Raw genomic sequence first — 17,804 nt, 5'->3', positions numbered from 1 at the left:
CAATCATGTCCCAGTTGTGTACAATTTCAAAAAAATTGACGTATTAATTTCTTATTGTACAAGAAATTGCTTTGTTTAATATCTCTATGAATGATTCTTTTCTCGTGAATCTTTGTTAGTGTTGTTAGGTTTTTCATATAAGCTTTTACTTCCTCTTTCCTTATATTTTAACTTTTTATTTTTAATATCATTGTTCTTTTATTCTTACCTCTCAGTTTAATTGGTAATAAGACATATTTAATACTTATACGATAAAAAATATTATACAATTTTACCGACATTTCAATTTGAAAAGTTTAATGTAAAAAACTGTTTCGTTTTTTTCTAAAAACTTTCCAACTCATAAGTGGGACACCAAAATTAACAACCTAATAAATACCTGGATTAACATAAAAGTTACTGATAATTTTAAAATCGTTTATTTTTGAGAAAACGTTTCGACTTTCCTCAGCAGTTTTTCAGTACTAACTTACATGGATTAATTTTGATTTAAAAGATTCCGAAGCTAATAAACTAGTACAACCACTCTAAACATATCATAAATGTTTAACCGCCAATCTTAAAACAGGAAAATGTGGCCTATTGCTAATGTTGATTTTTTAATTTGTAAAATATCAAAGTTTAAATCTCTAGAGTAGTTCAAATTATGAGGAAAAAATAAAAAACATCACCTGGTTTCTTATAGCAAAGCCACATTGCCACGTCTGCTGTGCCCACCAAGTGGAATCGAACCCCTAATTTTAGTGTTGTAACTCCGTAAACTTACGCTGTCTCATGTATTTCATGTTTGTTTGTTTTTTGTGCAAAGCTACACGAGGGTTATCTGTGTTAGTCGTCCCTAGTTTAGCAGTATAAGACTGAAGATCATCTACAACTACCACCAACTTTTGGAATATTCTTTTTCCAACGAATAGTGAGATTGACAGACACATTACAACGCTCTCACATCTTAAAAGATGATCATGTTCTGTGTAACGGGAATTCGAATCCGCTACCTTCATATTACAAGTCAAACGCCCTAACCATACCAGACGCCATTGTTAATCAATAAGAATTACAATAGAGGAGTAAGTTTAAAATATAAAGCAATTAAGAAACAAACTTAAAAAAATATAAAGTCAGATCTACTCTGTGGTATAACGCTGTGGTTAATACTTTTTTTTTAAACTAAAATTTCAATAAAATCGTTTTCCTCATGGATGGTAAACATCACTAAGTGTCAAGTATGAGTACATTATTCTAGAACAATCAGACAATACTATTAGACAATAGAAAAAGCCGCAGGCCCAATCACCTTCAGGACGAGTGTGCAGTTATACCTGCCCAGAGGTGATCACAACTCTATTTCTGTTGTAATTCCTATTGTGTTTGTTTTCTAGGTAATTGAAAATGAAATTTCAAATGTGTACACGTTTTATTCTCCAGATATATTGCTGTTTTTTTTAAGGTATTTACCCACTTCAAATAAGGTGTTACAAATAGTTCTGAGGTAGTATTTCATTATTAAAATAAACTTTACTGATTACTGTACTATAAGTTCATAGTGGTAAATTAATCTTCTTGATACGTCACATTATTCATCCAGTTCGATGTACAATTATAAAAACATTTTTAGGAGCATCGCGTTACCTTTATAAAAGAGCTACCTGTGTGTTACTGTTCTAATTTTGAACTTTTACTTAGGAAGAAAAGAACTTCGCTAAAAACACCAGCTGCCAACTCTTTGGAATATTTTATTTGCATAGTGAAGTTTTCTGTCATTATCAAATCATACCGACTACCCTATAATGTGGAGATCATTTTTGTGATATGGGTATGTGAACCTTGCACCCACCTATTTATACTCTGTAAACGACAGGTCAAAAACAAACAGAAACATATAGTGAACAAAAATAAGCTACATGATATTGTTAATGTTTTATTATAGTGCTTTATGTAATTATTCCATCTAACGTAATAATAATTTTTACAAGAATACAGCAAAGTTTTAAAGCAATACCTCATCTTAGCTTCCATATGCAAAACAACCAAGATCAACGGTGAAACATGTGTTTCTATGACTACATTTAAATATAGTTTATAAAGGAAAGTAAAATACAAGAGTTAATATTCTTTATTCAAAATCTTCTTTACCCAATCAAAAATAAGGACTGTAAATTATGAAGCGACCCGAAGGTTGATTGGTTCATTTCTGCCAAAGAACAGTCACATATAAGACTTGATGATTTTCGTCATTACAAACATTTCACTTTGCTAGTTCTGTGCGATATTTTCAGGATACACTATTGATGCAAGAAAACCTGTATAAAGAACAAAATAGTATTAAGTATTAAGAAACGAAAAATATTTTTAGTGAAATGATGCATGTAATAGGTCTGAATTACAAAGATTGTAAACATGAACAAATATGAGCAAAATTGTTATATTTCTACAATATTCTATTAGATATTTGAGAGCATGTATCTGTCATGTCAAAGCAGGACGGAAGAGAAACACAAATGTGTTAGTTTTCAAATAAAAAGACATCACAATTATGACAGTGATAGTTTCTTACAATACAATTATGTCATTGTTATACATACAATGAAATACTTAACACTGGAGTTCCTAAAAAGATGACCCAAAAAGGTCGAAATGTTGTTCTCTGTTTTATTTGATAAAAGTGTAAAACTCACACCAGCCTCCTGAGATACATTTTTACTTCACGTGGATTTCTCCTCATCGCGAAATAGTTACAGAGTCATTATGTTTCATGTACAAATTACTCTTAAAAATATTCTTTGTTTTAACTATTTTATATTAACTAATTAATTAACCATTACTAATGGTAGGACACACTACCCCCTAACAGCTTGTGTTACCCCCTTTGGCTGAAATAACTGCAGTGATACGCTTCTTGTAGTCATCTACCAGTCTTTGACATCGGTCTGAAGAAAATTTGCCCCACTCCTCAACGCAGAATTCTGTCAGCTGTGAGATGATTTAGTGGTGTCTTGCATGTACAGCGACTCAATGGGTTTAAGATATAGGCTTTGACTCAGCCATTCCAGGACTCTCCATTTCTTAGTTTTCAGCCAGTCCTTGGTGGATTTACTGGTATGTTTTTGGTCATTGTCGTGTTGCATGGTCTAGTTCCGCTTCAGCTTTAATTTTCGTATAGATGGTCTCACATTATCCTCAAGCACCTTCTGTTACACAGTAGAATTAATGGTGGATTCTATGATTGTGAGCTGTCCAGGACTTGCTGCAGCAAAGCAGCCCCAAACCATGATACTTCCACCTCTGTGCTACACAGTTGATATGAGGTTCTTTTCCTGGAATGCTGTATTTGGTTTAAGCCAAACATGTCCTCTGTTCTGGTATCCAAATAATTCAATTTTGGACTCATCTGTCCAAAGAACATTATTCCAGAAGTCCTGGTCTTTGTCTACATTCTCTCTGGCAAACTTCAGTCTGGCCTTGATGTTTCTCTTAGAGAGCAAAGGTTTTCTCCTTGCACACCTCTCATGCAAATTACACTTGTGCAGTCTCTTTCTGATTGTAGAGACATGCACTTTCACATCAACAGTAACCAGAGCCTGCTGTAGGTCCCGTGATGACATTTTAGGGTTTTTGGAGACCTCTTTTAGCAACTTGCAGTCTGCTGTCGGGGTGAACTTGCCTGGACGACCAGACCTGGGCATGTTGGCAGTTGTTATGAAAGCCTTCCACTTGTTGACTATCTTCCGAACAGCGGAATAGCTGATTTTAAAATCTTTTGAGATATTTTTAAATAGCTTACCAGACTCATAAGCTGCTACAGTTTTCTTTCTGAAGGCCTCAGACAGTTCTTTTGCTGTCATTTTGAATTTATTTACAAAAAAAAAGGACAAAAAGGCAAGACATGAAATACTAGCGAAAAACAGTACATATATATAACCAATAGATATATTCAGACGAAAGAAAACATTAAAACAGATACAAACATTAATATGTACAAACGAAACAAACATGTAATGTATACAAACAGTCATGCATACAAACGATAAAAAAGACAGTAAATATATACAAACAAAAAAATTAAATATATGCAAACATTAATATATACTAACTGAAACAAGCAAACAAAGCAAGAGCGGAGGCAAGGCGGTTTAGCACGATGATGTGCACCACACAGCAGTTGAAAGCCTTGAGGTAGTTATCAACATGGTGCAACGCTATGCGGCTCCAAACAACATCCAACGGCAAAACAGGGTGGTGTCGCTCCATCCTGTGGGTACGTACATGCAAGGACCAGTAGGCGGTAGAGAGAACGGGAGTCCGTTGGTACATCGGCATACACGGTACGACACCGCCGAATTGCAGCAGCAGCGCCGATGTACCAGGAAGGAGGGTCAAAACACATAGGTGTCTGCAGGCTCATAGGAACACCCAAGAGCCTGCGCCCCGTGCCGACCAAGAATCTCACTAGGTGGCAACAGGGGTGACCCTCCAAAGAGAGACAGCAAAAGGCAACAGACAGAAAAAAGGAAAAGACACTGGGTCCAGACACATGGGATGCCCAGACTAACCCTGCGAGGCGGCAGCGTCAAGTAGAGCCGAGACACTGTCTCTGGCTTGCTGCCTGACAGAAAGCAAAGACATGGGGTTCGATGGCTCGTGCAGTGCAGTCATCCAGAGGAAGAACAACCCGCAGGTACCAAGGGGAGGATCCTCCTCCACACCACCTCCACCCTGTCAACCTGTTTGACAGGGCAGTAGCAGTAATCGTGCACTGCCGAACCAACACACTGAACCACCTCCTTCCAAGCAGCCCCAGGGCCCGCGAGGAAACAAACCTCGAAGCAGGTTATCGGGGAGGGGGTCCAATCCATACCAAACGGGTAGTTGGCAGACGAGGCCCATTTGACAAAGCCCCGTGCACGAGACTTGGGGACATTACAACCTAAGGATGTAAAGTTCTCATGGAACAGGTTATCATAGTCCCCCGGCATCTAAAGGCCACACTCCGAGACCGAGTGGTACAGATGAGAGAGCAGGCGCTCGATAACCAGCACGTAAAGTGTCGGGGACAATGGGCAGCACTGACGAACCCCGTGTAAGCTAGGAAAGGAAGATATCAGGTACCCGTTAACCAAGAGCCTGCACGTACCAGACAAAAATTAGAGAGAGGCCACACCTCCCCAGAACGAAACACAGAAATCCATGGTGAACTCAATCGAAAGCTTTGCTCTGATCGAGGGACACAAAGACTGCAGGGATATCCTGATTCGTGATGTAATGGAACAGGTCCCTGAGAAGCACCAGGTTTTGTTGGATACTTCTGTCCCACACGCCAAAAGTCTGAGTGCAGCGGACCAAGGAAGGCATGACCACACCAAAACGGGCACATAGGACCTTAGAAATAATCTTCGCATCCACGTTCAGGGGAGAAATGGGTCGCCACGAGGAAAGATCTTCAGACTGGCTGGAATCCTTACAGATAAGCGTAATTAGCCCATCCAGCGTTCTCGGTGGCAGAGACCCTGCAGCCAGACAGGTGTTAAAAAGTCGGACGAAGGAGGGTCTGACGACATGCAACACGTGGCTGTAAAATTCCACCGGCAGTCCATCCGGCTCAGGACACTTAGCAAGCGACATGGACCGAATGGCCGACCAACACTTACTCAAGAAGATTGGTTTCACCAGCTGTCAGTGAAAGGAAGGGTCGAGGGAGGGCAAAAACCGAGTAATGTCGTCCCACAACCCCTCGTCCACGGGCGATGCCGAAAACAAATGGCGATAGTAGCCGAGGCACGCGTCCAGAATTTCGGAGATGTCAGATGATGATCGACCATTCTCCAACAACAGACAGGAGATGTATCTGGTCTTAGCCACCTCCCGTGACTCGCACAGCAGAACCGTGGTGGTAGTTCTGGGATGGAGCAACTAGAAACGCTCGCTGCATGGAACAGTTTCGAGTAGTCCAAATTTGCTTCCTTATGGAGTGTCTCAATGTTCGAGAGGACTCAGCGATCCGTCGGTCTGCCACGAAGCTAGGCAGTCAAGATGTTCTGCTTGTTATAAAAGGCTAGGCAGCCGGCACGCAAGAGCCGCACGCCAGCTTGCCTCAGCAAGGAGGCACAGGCCTGCTTGAGACACGCCAACCATGACCCGGTGACAGACTCGACAGAACAAAGCCCCCAAACAAGGGCAAGCAAAGCGTCTCCAATCCCATCCTTGGCAGGGAGGTATACGGTGAGTCTCCACACATCGGGGCCCCAAAAAACGGGGACAAAATTCTGAAATGTCAAACAAACGTCTGATGGTTAGACACGTAAAATGACACATCCCCAACCCGATGAACAGCAGCCCCACCGAGGCTCTGCCGAAAGCCAGGTGTCACATAGAACCTGTCAAGGCGACAATAAACGCTCAGACTTGTCCAGGTAGCCAAAAAAGCAGACCCATGCAGTACACGCCAGACATCAAAAAAGGCAAAATTCGACAGCACCACACGCAGACACCACACACACTGATCACCAGCAAGAGGGTCACCCCCAATCTTGTCGAGGGGAGGGTCCAAAACACAGTTGAAGTCGCTGCCAAGGACGATATCCGCCTGTGTAATCACGAACCTGTCCAAGCCCGAGAAGAAGACCTCCCTCTCCCCAGGCCAGACAGGTGCATAGACATTTATAAGCCGAATCTTATGACCTCCAGTGACAACATCAACGAACACCACCCGCCCTTCAGCATCGCTAAGCGATGCGAGGATGATCCCAGTAAAATGCGGGCGGAAGAGGATCCCCATTACAGGCGAACGCGTAGTGCCAAACGACCAGAAGGGATGGACAGGGTAACAGGAGAAAAAGGAAAAATGGTCCCTCCGAGAGGCAAAATGGGTCTCCTGCAGCGGTTGAAGAGGGAGAACGCGTGGAATTGCTTAGCAACGCTACGCAACACTCGAATGTTCAGCATAATGAAGGAAAAACCCATCAACCAATCAGAAGGGAGAACTCAGTGACGCTGCTGCTTTGACAAAGGTGACGGAGGTAGGGGGCATGAGGCCTCTTGAGGCTACCCGACCCTATACCCTCCTCGCAGCAGTGGTCACCGACATCCGACCACTGCTTCCGCACATGAGAGACATCCAGACCGAGGTCCGGCAACAAAACAGGGCTGCAAGGCCACCACACCTCCCCACTGTCCTCACTCAATCCAGATAGACAGGGAAGACTGGGTAGTCCAAGATGCTCATGAATGAGCTGGGTGACGAGAGCTCGTTCAGCGACGGGGTCGGCATCAGTACGGCCTCGGGGAGGGGGCCAGAACGTCCACCATCCCCAAAGCCAGTGCTGACGGTTCCTCACAACCCCCAGCCTCAGTGGCACTAGGAAGAGAAGATAGAGACTCCACGGAGTCTCTGACGACTACCACTGACCCATCCCAAACAGGGGGACAGGACCCTCCACAGAGGGACTCTTCCCAACACTTACAGGGGCAGTTAGATCGTGGGCGCCCACACAGCCCCCAACTTCCACACCACCCAACAAGGAGGCCAGAGCCTCCACGGAGACGGGGGACGCCTCAGGGCCAGTCAGGCCATCCTGAATCCCCACAGAAGCTTTGTTCAAACCCGGGCCCGAAGGATGAGCTGAAGCCCTCTCAGACGCCCCCTCCACCCAAACAGCACCCGAAGCGCTACCCTCCACCTCAGAGGACACTATCTCCACTTCCTGGGCGGGCAAGACATGGCCCTCCTTTGAGAACCGAGGCTCCACGGCTCCCTGACACTTTAGGCGCCAGAACAGGCGCCCCCTTGTGCACCCCACCCACGGTCGCCGCGGACGATGCGGGAGGACGAACGGCCGCCCACACCTTCGTAGCCCTGGTCTCCTTGGGCCACGAAACTGTCGACGGCCCCGCAGCCACCGAGGCTTACGTCGCCACACTACTCGGGCAATGCGAGGGCGTGTGGCCACCACTACAAGTAGTACAAGTTACTTCACATGTATCATCAACATGTCCATATGCCTGACAAACCCTGCACTGGGGGTCTGGCATTCTGCCAACAGGTTGCCCTCCAGGCCACAGCGGCGAGACAGACGATTTATGCCCGGGTAATTTCACATTGCCCGGAACCCGTTGACGAGAATGAAGTTTGGGACTGGCGTCTGCATGTCTGTTACGCCTCATGCTCGATCTTGATGATGTCGTGGTACATCTCAAACGGGGCCAACCGGAGAGTCACCCTCTTAATGTTTTTCCCAGCCGGCTCTACAGGCACACGCTGGTCCTCCAAGGGAAAGACCACCTGGTCCAGTAGGCGACGGGCATGAACGGCCGACGCCAGCGTCGCCACATAACGCCTGCCCCCAAAATGCTGCAAGCAGTCAGTGTGGCTACCCCCGACAGCGGCGTTCAAGGCGTCTATAACCGCCAAGGGTAGCGAGGCCGAGGGCACCACAAAGCGGATTGACCGCGGCCGAACAGAGTACGGCCGGATGGCTATGGGCATACCAACCGACACTACACAGTATACACACAAACACGAAACGGCTGCTAAACAGCACGGAAACAGCACAATACACGACCATGTACCACGAATAATACCGGTTACGATACAGTACACGGTAATAAACAACACAACCACCCGTAACGGGAACAGCAATCTACGGCACGACAAACCACGCAGCGAGCAGAAACAAAGTGGCGCGAGTGAACACTTCGACAGGCAAGAACACATCAGACAAAATGTCTGAGGTATAAATGGGGCAAACCTCATTCACAATGCTGAGTAACGATCTACTAAACACATGCACCTGGTGTGACACACCTGTGTGTGAGTTGAGCCATTTTAAGTGGGTATAAATGTGGGGGTGTCCTAACTTTTCCTGAGTTAGAATATGCATTTTTGTAAAATTACATTTTACAGAAGATCTTGAAAAATCTTTTCTTCAGTTTTAATTGTTTAGTTATATTTTTAATCTCTCAGTATTGTTACAATTGAGATTAAATATCCATTTATCCACAATTTTCACAGAGACTTTCATAGGGTGTCCTAATTTTTTGATATTACTATATATTGCACGAACATACTGTTATAAGGTATGATATTCTAATAATGCAATTTGTTTGATAGCGAGAAAACTATGATTCATTAACGTTGACGTTAAGATGGGCCTAGAGTAGAGTAAAGTGTAAAATATTTGACTTGTGCTTTGCAATCGTGCTTATTGTACAAATACATTGATTTTTACATTAGTCCTAGTATTGTTGAACATTATGTGCAACGACAATATACTATAAGTTAGGATTCTAAGCCTAAATCCTCTTTGAAAAGAAAGTACATTTAGCACAAAAACTAAATACTCATCATGTATATGTTTCAACAGAGAATGTAATTATTTATTCTATAAAAATTCGCAAAACCACATTACAGAATTTATAGTTGGTAAAATAACTTTAATTTAAGTTTATTATATGACAATGAATACCGATTCTATTATAGTTTGTTATAAAACTTTCAGTTTTATGACGTCTTGCCATTTTCAGTCATCAATATTTTTCAAATTGATTTCATATTTAGCTGTTTAGAAAACGTTCAATTTAATAATGTTTTAATGATGAGATATGTGGTATTTGATCCAAAAGTAACTTGACTTAGTTAAACTTACTTTTACTTTTTGCGCTGTTAAACTGTAATTTATTTATTTAATTGTCATTACATTTATTATCTTAAAAGTAGCGATGTCAAATAACTGAACAAATTTTAAAATACAGTAAAGATGAAAAACAATATATTATTACTTTATTGCATACGAACTCTCATAACTTACCAACGAACGAAATACTCCCCATCAAACAAAATATTCCAAACCATCCGAAGTACGGAATAATTACTTGAAACGCCATAGGCCAGAAGATAATAGAAGTACCCTACACGAAGAAAGAAGATAGCTGAGAAGTTAAAGGTACAACAAAAATTTATCAGTAAAATTGATGCACCATCTACAAGAAAATACTGTCACTTAGCGGTCAGTAGGTTAAGAAATAAATGTATTATTGAGTAGAGTGAAGTATCGGCTAGAATAATGTATAATCAGTCAGCAGTTAGATGGTTATTAAATAAAAATAAATATCAACAAGATGAAGTATCAGATAGAAGCACATATATATATATATATATATATATAGGGTCATTAGCAGTTAAATGATTATTAAATAAAAATATCAATATGTTGGACCAATAGATAAAAGATAGTACGAAGTCACTCACATTGAGATGTTTGAAAAATAAACATAAGTATATACGAGATCTGTTCAAAAAATACGCGGACTGACGTCATAAAACAAAATGTACTTTATTTAGAAGTTAAGAGTCTGGGACCCCTTCAAAGTACTCTCCTCCCCAACGCACACACTTATCCCAACGGTGTTTCCACTTGTCGAAACAGTACTGGTACGCTTCTTTTGTAATGTCCTCCAACTCCTTCGTCGCATTTGCCTTAATCTCGGGAATCGTCTCAAATCTTCTTCCTTTCAAGGGTCTTTTGAGTTTGGGGAACAAGAAAAAATTGCAAGGAGCAAGGTCAGGTGAGTAGGGAGGGTGGGGAAGAACAGTGATCGAGTGTTTGACCAAAAACATACGAGTTCTGAGGGCTGAATTTCGCAGCAACGCGGTGCATCTTCAATTTTTCGGTCAAAATCTCGTAACAAGATCCAACTAATATCCCACACTCTTCAGCAAGCTCCCTGACAGTCAGACGTCGATTTGCCCGCACCAGGCGTTGATTTTGTCGACGTGTGGTCGTCAGTTGACGTGGAAGGACGTCCAGGACGCTCATCATCTTCAATGGACTGTCGACCATCCTCAAAACGTTCATGCCACTTGAAACATGCCGTACGCTTCATAGCAACATCACAGTAAGCCGTGTTAAGCATAGCAAAAGTTTCAGTCGCAGATTTTCCAAGTTTAACACAAAATTTCACAGCAAGTCGTTGCTCCTTCAGGTCATTCATTCTGAAATCCGCCAAACGAAAAAATCGCACTTCACTTAAAACCGCGTAGCTAATACACAAATGAAGATATCTGCAATCGGGAAATGGCGTCTTAATCAGCTGATCTGTGCGAACCTAGCGACACCAAGCGGATTCCCCTGGAACCAACTGGAGCCGCGCAATTCAAACAGTCCACGTATTTTTTGAACAGCCCTCTTGACTACAGTATGAAACGGGAGAAATCTGTCGTCACTCAGCACTTAAATATCCATAAAAAAATTGAAGTAACTATCAGGGTTTGAGATACACAACGCAGGTGAATTAGAGAATGTTTAATTAAAAATATAAAGTGAAAACTGAACAGTATATATGAATGTTTCAAATATTTAATGCTTAATACTCTCATTTCCTTTCTTATCTTAAAAGAGTTGACTTTATTGGCGCCGAAAGACGTTATATTGCTATCTGCTTGAATAATAAATTTCGGTATTGTTAAAGAATGCATAGAAATCCTGTAGCTTGTCATTGAGTTGAAGGTACACACATGTTATTAGTTACTTACTGCTGCAAAGTAGATCATTCCATAAATCATAGCTACGTGTTTCTTTCCAAACATTTCGGCAACAGCGGCAGGAATGCATACAAACTCAACAGGAAATGTAGCAAATAGTCCACAAATCCAGATTATGAACATAAATTTTCCACCGTAAGATGTCGCTACGAGCGTAAACAGTAGTATCGCCTTCAGTCCCATCAAAATTAGGCTTACTGACTGCATATTAAGTACAAGTAAAACAGTTTTTAAAAGGCACATGTTTGACTAGGATTTAATATTTTTCAACCTAGAAAACAAATAAACAATAAATAATGACTGAAAGTATAATTAATTTACAAACATCACGATATCGTAGTTGGTCACTGTGTACTGTATAAGAAATTAAAAACAGAATTTTTTCTTAACAAAAACCTAAAATCGAATGACAATATCTCGAATGATAACGACATAGTTATAAACGCCATAGTTTTAGTTCTAAATATTGTAAAAAAAATATGTTGAATGCTGTTTAAATTCAAGCTTTTTTTTTTCCTTTATTTAAGTATCATATTAATTAAATAAGAAACAGTGGTAACACTAGAGATGATATTCTTACCAACCCTCGAAAGTTTGTTTCTTTGTTTGTTTCAGGATTCTTACAGCACAAAACCGTTTATAATTTCAAAACTATAGACCAAAGTGAATGCTCCTTTCCAACAGTACCCACCTGAAATTTTTGTGCTACTTTTATCTGAGAGAATAACGAAATTTAAACAGCTTATAGAGCATTACCAACATTGAAAATGGAGCACGTAATTGTTATTACATCTCAACAAATGTAGTGCTAAGACCAATAAACTAGAATACATCACATCAACAGTATATTTTGCACCTGAAGATAAGTGCAATATTCTCCAAGAGTTAGAAGAGGTAATATAAAGTAGTTGATCAGTATGCTTCACGAAGAAATTTATCTCTGTCACCTTGTTCAGTGCCCATTTACCAACAAAAAGGATAGTGAAAGAGCGAAAAAATGGAAATGTCAATTGAAGGAAATACTTTACTTGGAACATGAAAAATGCGTATTCAAAACATTGAAAAGGAAAGGTTGTAATCTGAAAGCACATACTTCACATCTTAATCCCTCTCGTCAGTATACCTGATACACCAGAGTGGATTGAGTTAAATTAATTTTCCCAATATATTATAAAGAGACAGAAAGTACACTAGAAGGTCGTCCCTATGGGAAAAGAAAGAATAACGTGAACGATGAAAAACTGATACCAATGGCCTTCAAAGGTTTTGTAAGTGGTATATTCATTATGAGAAAATGCTGAACTACTAACAATGCTACTCCACCCTCCATGAACTCATTCATTGCACAACATGTTCTTTCTACAAAGCGATTACTGCCAAATGATGACACTATAAGAAAGTTTCAAGAAAGTCTAATAACAGAATTAACACAACGAATATTAAGATTGAATCAATGTTTTGATGTAATTTAAATTCAGACGATGACTTCGGCAGTTCTGCTGCTTTGGCATGATAATTTTCGCCTTAGAATATGCAGGAGGATTATATTGACAGCTGAATCATTTTCATTTTTACCACATTTATTATCTTTACTCGACAAAATGTATATTGGACTCCATGAAAACTGCCCTAAGTAGAAGAAACAGGTACATATTAATAGATGATATTCAAGTGAGCGTACATAGGACTAAATAATGGTCCTGAACCTTGAAGGCGACTTTAAAATGTGCCAACCACTCGCTAGTGTTGTTTGTAGATACTGTAATGCGTTAGACATTAAGTTATATTAATGTACTTGCCTTTGCATGGTGCTAGAGGTCTTAAATTGTCAAAGTACTCTCTAGGTAAAACAGAGACAGACGTTTGCTCTTTAACAGTCGCGACATTACTCAACTGTAGTAAATGTTAAAATATTCCGTATTCTTTGTTTAATGATAGAAGATGTTTTATAGACGTTGACCATCTCAGTGTTTTATAGTGCCTAAACTACTGACAATAAAGATAGTTACAAATATGTGGTCCTACGTTAAATAAAAACTGCTTTAACATTGAAAGACAAACGTAGTAATGCAAACACCAAACTGTAAACTAATGCAGGATTGCATTTTACATTAATTTGATTGGAAAATCTATTGACACGTAATATTCCTTTATTGGGTCGACAAAAAAAGAATGTCCTACAAAGGGATGATGAGGATATTCCCTTTTGCAATGAGTCATCTTTTAGATCTCAAAGAACGGTGTTTGCTCATGTTAATAATTACATCTCCGATTTTGATTTTAGGAAATTCACTATTCTGTTGTTAGGACGTTTCGAGTGATGGGTCTTCAGATCTTATCATTGTACAGTATTTGAAGAAGTAACTCGCCTATTGGATATAAAATGAGTGACGATTGGCTAAGATTCCTATTCGATAATGAATATAAAATCAGAAAATGAGATAAGGGAATTGTAGGAGACGGTGAATGTGGTTTTCATTTAATTTGATCACCCACCTAAAAAGAGAATGTTTCAGAACCCGTCAACCATATCGATCCTGAATGTCTATAATGGAACGTGCTTCAGTCATACTGGGATAATACAGCATTATTAGGTTTTAGCACTATACCAGATCAGCAGTGCCTTAACAGCCATTAAGGATGTTGAAACCAGGCCTTCCATTCATCTGAGCCACAACTGACGAGCCAAATGACAATGAAAGAACCACTTCTAGGCCCCTCATCTTCAATAATTCCAGGTCAAAGTAGCATGATTTTTCAAGAACCACCATGCAGAAAAAATAAGGATAAATGTTTGGATTCCAGAGAAGTGAAAATATAATAGTGTAACGTTGTTTCGAAGGCCCTCCATCACAAGTGCATCACAGAATAATTCATAACAGTCACAACATTAGTTTTTGACGAAAGTGATGAAATTAGAATTCATTAAAGTATTGTAACACCAATAATTACAACAACGAAACAAACATTTCGTAAGTTATGTTAAATTATTTTTACAATTATCAGAACTGATAAAGATTTTAAACGTAAAAATATGCAGTAGGCCGTGTAAACAATACTTGCTTAATTAATTTGCAAATCGTAAAGAAATTATAAGTAAAACATTAGAAGAAAACATTCTCAGCTATGAGATTGAAACTTCGTCAAACCATGTTATATTTTTGTGAATAAATGATCTTTACGTTGTTCTTTGATAGATTATTTAGGCGGGATATTCAGGACAAGTACACTGAAATAGGCGGCAAGTGCTACTTGTAGAGAAACCACAGTGTAGAGGTCGGTTCTTCAGTTCTTTACAGTTTCATTAAATTATAGCTCTCCTTTTGGCTAGCTGCTTTCAACTGAAAACATTTTTGAAAATATCACAGATTAGTTTTAGCTACTTAAAACTCTGCACTATGTTAGTTTGTAGTTATTTTCTCCCAAAATGACGAAGGTAAATTATTTTTAAAATAATATTTATATTAACTTTTAACCAAACCTAAGAAAGTTTTATTTTTTGTCTGTTAGCTTACTTACTTTGAAAGAAATTTTGTCCTGAATCAGGCCGATAAGTACCCTAAAAACAACGTGAACAATTCCCGATGCAGAACCCGTTGTAGCTAGAAATATGTCATCATCTATAAATATTTGTCCATATATCTAAAAATGAAATGGTATAATTTGTAAAATTTATAAACCGTCTTATAATCCTTATTGTAATTTGTACACATTTCATATTTTCCCATACACTAGCTAATAAGCACTCATATCATTTATGTAACTGTTCGGTTCTTTCCATGTTCTGGTTTGAACTAACTTTAGTGTTATTGTTGTAGATGGCAGATGTTCTGCCATAATCTAGAAAATCATTACTACAGCCAACATACTCAGCCGAAACTGTTAAGGCAATTGTATATGAAGAACGTAAATGTAACTGTTTTGTTCATTTTAAAATCTTTTCATTTTTTAATAATTAGAAAAAAGTTTGATTTAATAGCAACATATATTTCATAACTAAAAGTAAATATAGTTAATAAAGTGTCCAGACAAATTTAATATAGTTTAACCCAGTTAAGATATATTTATAACAGCCTTATCAACATTTAAATGTTACGAAGTAAATGACCTGGGTTTGCTCTGTCAGGTGAAAATATAGCCAACTCTAATGGCTATTCAGGTATCGAGCTAATAAACCAATAGTTTAGCATGGTGATGCAAGGGTAAAATGATAAACCGATTGACTCAAGTATTTCACTCTTCCAAGTGTAGTTGAACAACTGATATTCCTTGGCTGGAAAGTTCAGAAATAAATTTTATTATAGGATATTTGGAAAATTTCTTTAGGCAATAACTCTTCCCAGTTACAAACTGTATACACTGACTTAAACGGACACAATATTCATTTCATTATTAAAGGGCGTCTACCAATAACACTTAGTCGATTGTTGCCACAACAGATTACCTGCAGAAACTACCTCAGGATGTCAGGGATACGTTATTGCACTGTATTTATTGAAGCACCACTTCCACATTGAGATTCTATTCATGAATCAATACACGCAACGAATATGTGGATGTTTGAAACCAAGGGAAGGTAAGATACAGAGGTAGAATGTTTCTTGGGATACTCTTTCACCTCAAAGAGGAAGTTACGTCGAAAGATAGAGTGAGGACTGATTAATTATTTCTAATAGACAAACAGTATTTTGGAAATATTAACCATTATAGATATTAGTTAGCCCCACTTTCAAGGCAAGCTAATGGTTGGCTGATTGTATGTTCAGAAAGGTGTTTATTTTTTGAGAACAAAGAGACAATTTTTTTACTTTCTTTTATATTTTTTGTACATCAAGTTTAAAGATAACTTTCAGTTCTATTTTATGTTTCTGAACTTCACTTTTAAAGCTAATGAGAGAGTATTGTTTGACAATTGACATAACAGCACATAATCAGCTAGTCCTAGTAAATGAATTCCAATCTACTTCGTTTCCTGAATTAAAAGTACAGATGGTTGTTCTACTTAGAAATAATGGTTCCTAAATGTTGGGAAAATTCTCATTTTTGAGCACTGGCTATGAAAGATACTCAAGCACAGTATATTTTAATAATCAAACGATAAATTAGTTGCAATTTCTTATTATTTTGAATTAATCTAGGAACTAAATCAAAGTATTTTAGTAAAAACACTGAGATAAAGAAAAATAAATCACTTACCTTATAAAAATTACTGACAAACATAGATGAATGAAACGAGCTAATGCACATTATCAATAAAATGTAAAATTCTTTCATTTTTAAAGCTTCTTTTGGCAGCACATCAAATTGTTTTGGAAATTGTGGTTCTATTTCTTCTAGTTTCTGATTGGTTGAACCTACTTCTGACATCACAAAAGAATCTTCCTGAAAGTTAAACGTCTTTGTGGTCATGCAGATCATTTTGAACTTCTTTCACATTTAAAGATAGATATACTTTTTCTAACTTAAAAAAATAACAAATGTTTAATTTCAATGACACACAAGGTTACTCGTATTTTTATGCATATTCGAGAAATATTGAATACTGATAAATTTAAGGTTTTTAGAAATATTACACTCACCACATTTGTATATTACACGTTGTGTAGCAGCTTTAAAAAAGTCTGCATAAAATGTTTACTTTCAAAAAGAGTAACTTCTAGTTTGTGTATGATGGGCTTTAAAGTTTGAGTTAATGCTATTAACTATGACCCTTAGATTTTCTGTTATTATCAATAACTATAAACATTTGTAAAATTTAATATCTTAATTATTTGGTTTATCCTAAACAAGCCATGATATTTCATCTTTTATACATTACTGACACTTAATAGTGTAATGGTCACATATATATATTTATTTAGATGTTTTGAGAATATTAATTGAAATATATCCAGAAACATAATGTAGAAAGTGAAGATATATATATATATGTAATAATGTGTCAACCACACTGTATAAAGTACTGACAACGTCTCTCTCTAAGTACCAGAGCTCATCAAGACAGCTGGGATAAAACGGTAGTGACTGACTTATTGATTATTTGGAATTAAGCACAAAGTTACACAATTGGCTATCTGTGCTTTGCACACCCCGGGTATCAAACCTCGGTTTTTAGGAGTGTGAGTCCGCAGACGTACCGCTGTGCTACTGGGGAGCCAGTTGTGACTGAAACCAACAACAACTGTAATGGTGCGAAACAGATTAAGCTAATTTGCTGTGAACAAGTTAATTTTGTTTCTTTTTAAAATGTTTTATCAGCTGTTGACGACGT

At 38.7% G+C, this 17,804-nt stretch overlaps 1 protein-coding gene across 3 annotated transcripts in view; it reads right to left on the bottom strand.

Annotated features, from left to right (window-relative positions):
* Positions 1-1,922: 1,922 nt before the first annotated feature.
* Positions 1,923-17,804, bottom strand: part of LOC143258187 (apicoplast pyruvate carrier 1-like) — a 32,577-nt gene continuing 16,695 nt past the window's right edge. For all 3 annotated transcript variants that reach the window (XM_076517189.1, XM_076517191.1, XM_076517190.1), the window contains exons 6-10: positions 16,730-16,915; positions 15,053-15,175; positions 11,525-11,734; positions 9,801-9,900; positions 1,923-2,300 (exon numbers count right to left, since the gene is read on the bottom strand). In XM_076517189.1, the coding sequence (XP_076373304.1) occupies positions 2,254-2,300; positions 9,801-9,900; positions 11,525-11,734; positions 15,053-15,175; positions 16,730-16,915 (666 nt within the window). In that variant the 3' untranslated portion in view covers positions 1,923-2,253. The remainder of the gene's footprint in view (positions 2,301-9,800; positions 9,901-11,524; positions 11,735-15,052; positions 15,176-16,729; positions 16,916-17,804) is intronic.

The sequence above is a fragment of the Tachypleus tridentatus genome, chromosome 7 (genome assembly GCF_004210375.1).
Source record: "Tachypleus tridentatus isolate NWPU-2018 chromosome 7, ASM421037v1, whole genome shotgun sequence".
NCBI lineage: Eukaryota > Metazoa > Arthropoda > Merostomata > Xiphosura > Limulidae > Tachypleus > Tachypleus tridentatus.
The sequence above is the reverse complement of the archived record's forward strand: the minus strand, read 5'-3'. Positions and strand labels throughout refer to the sequence as shown.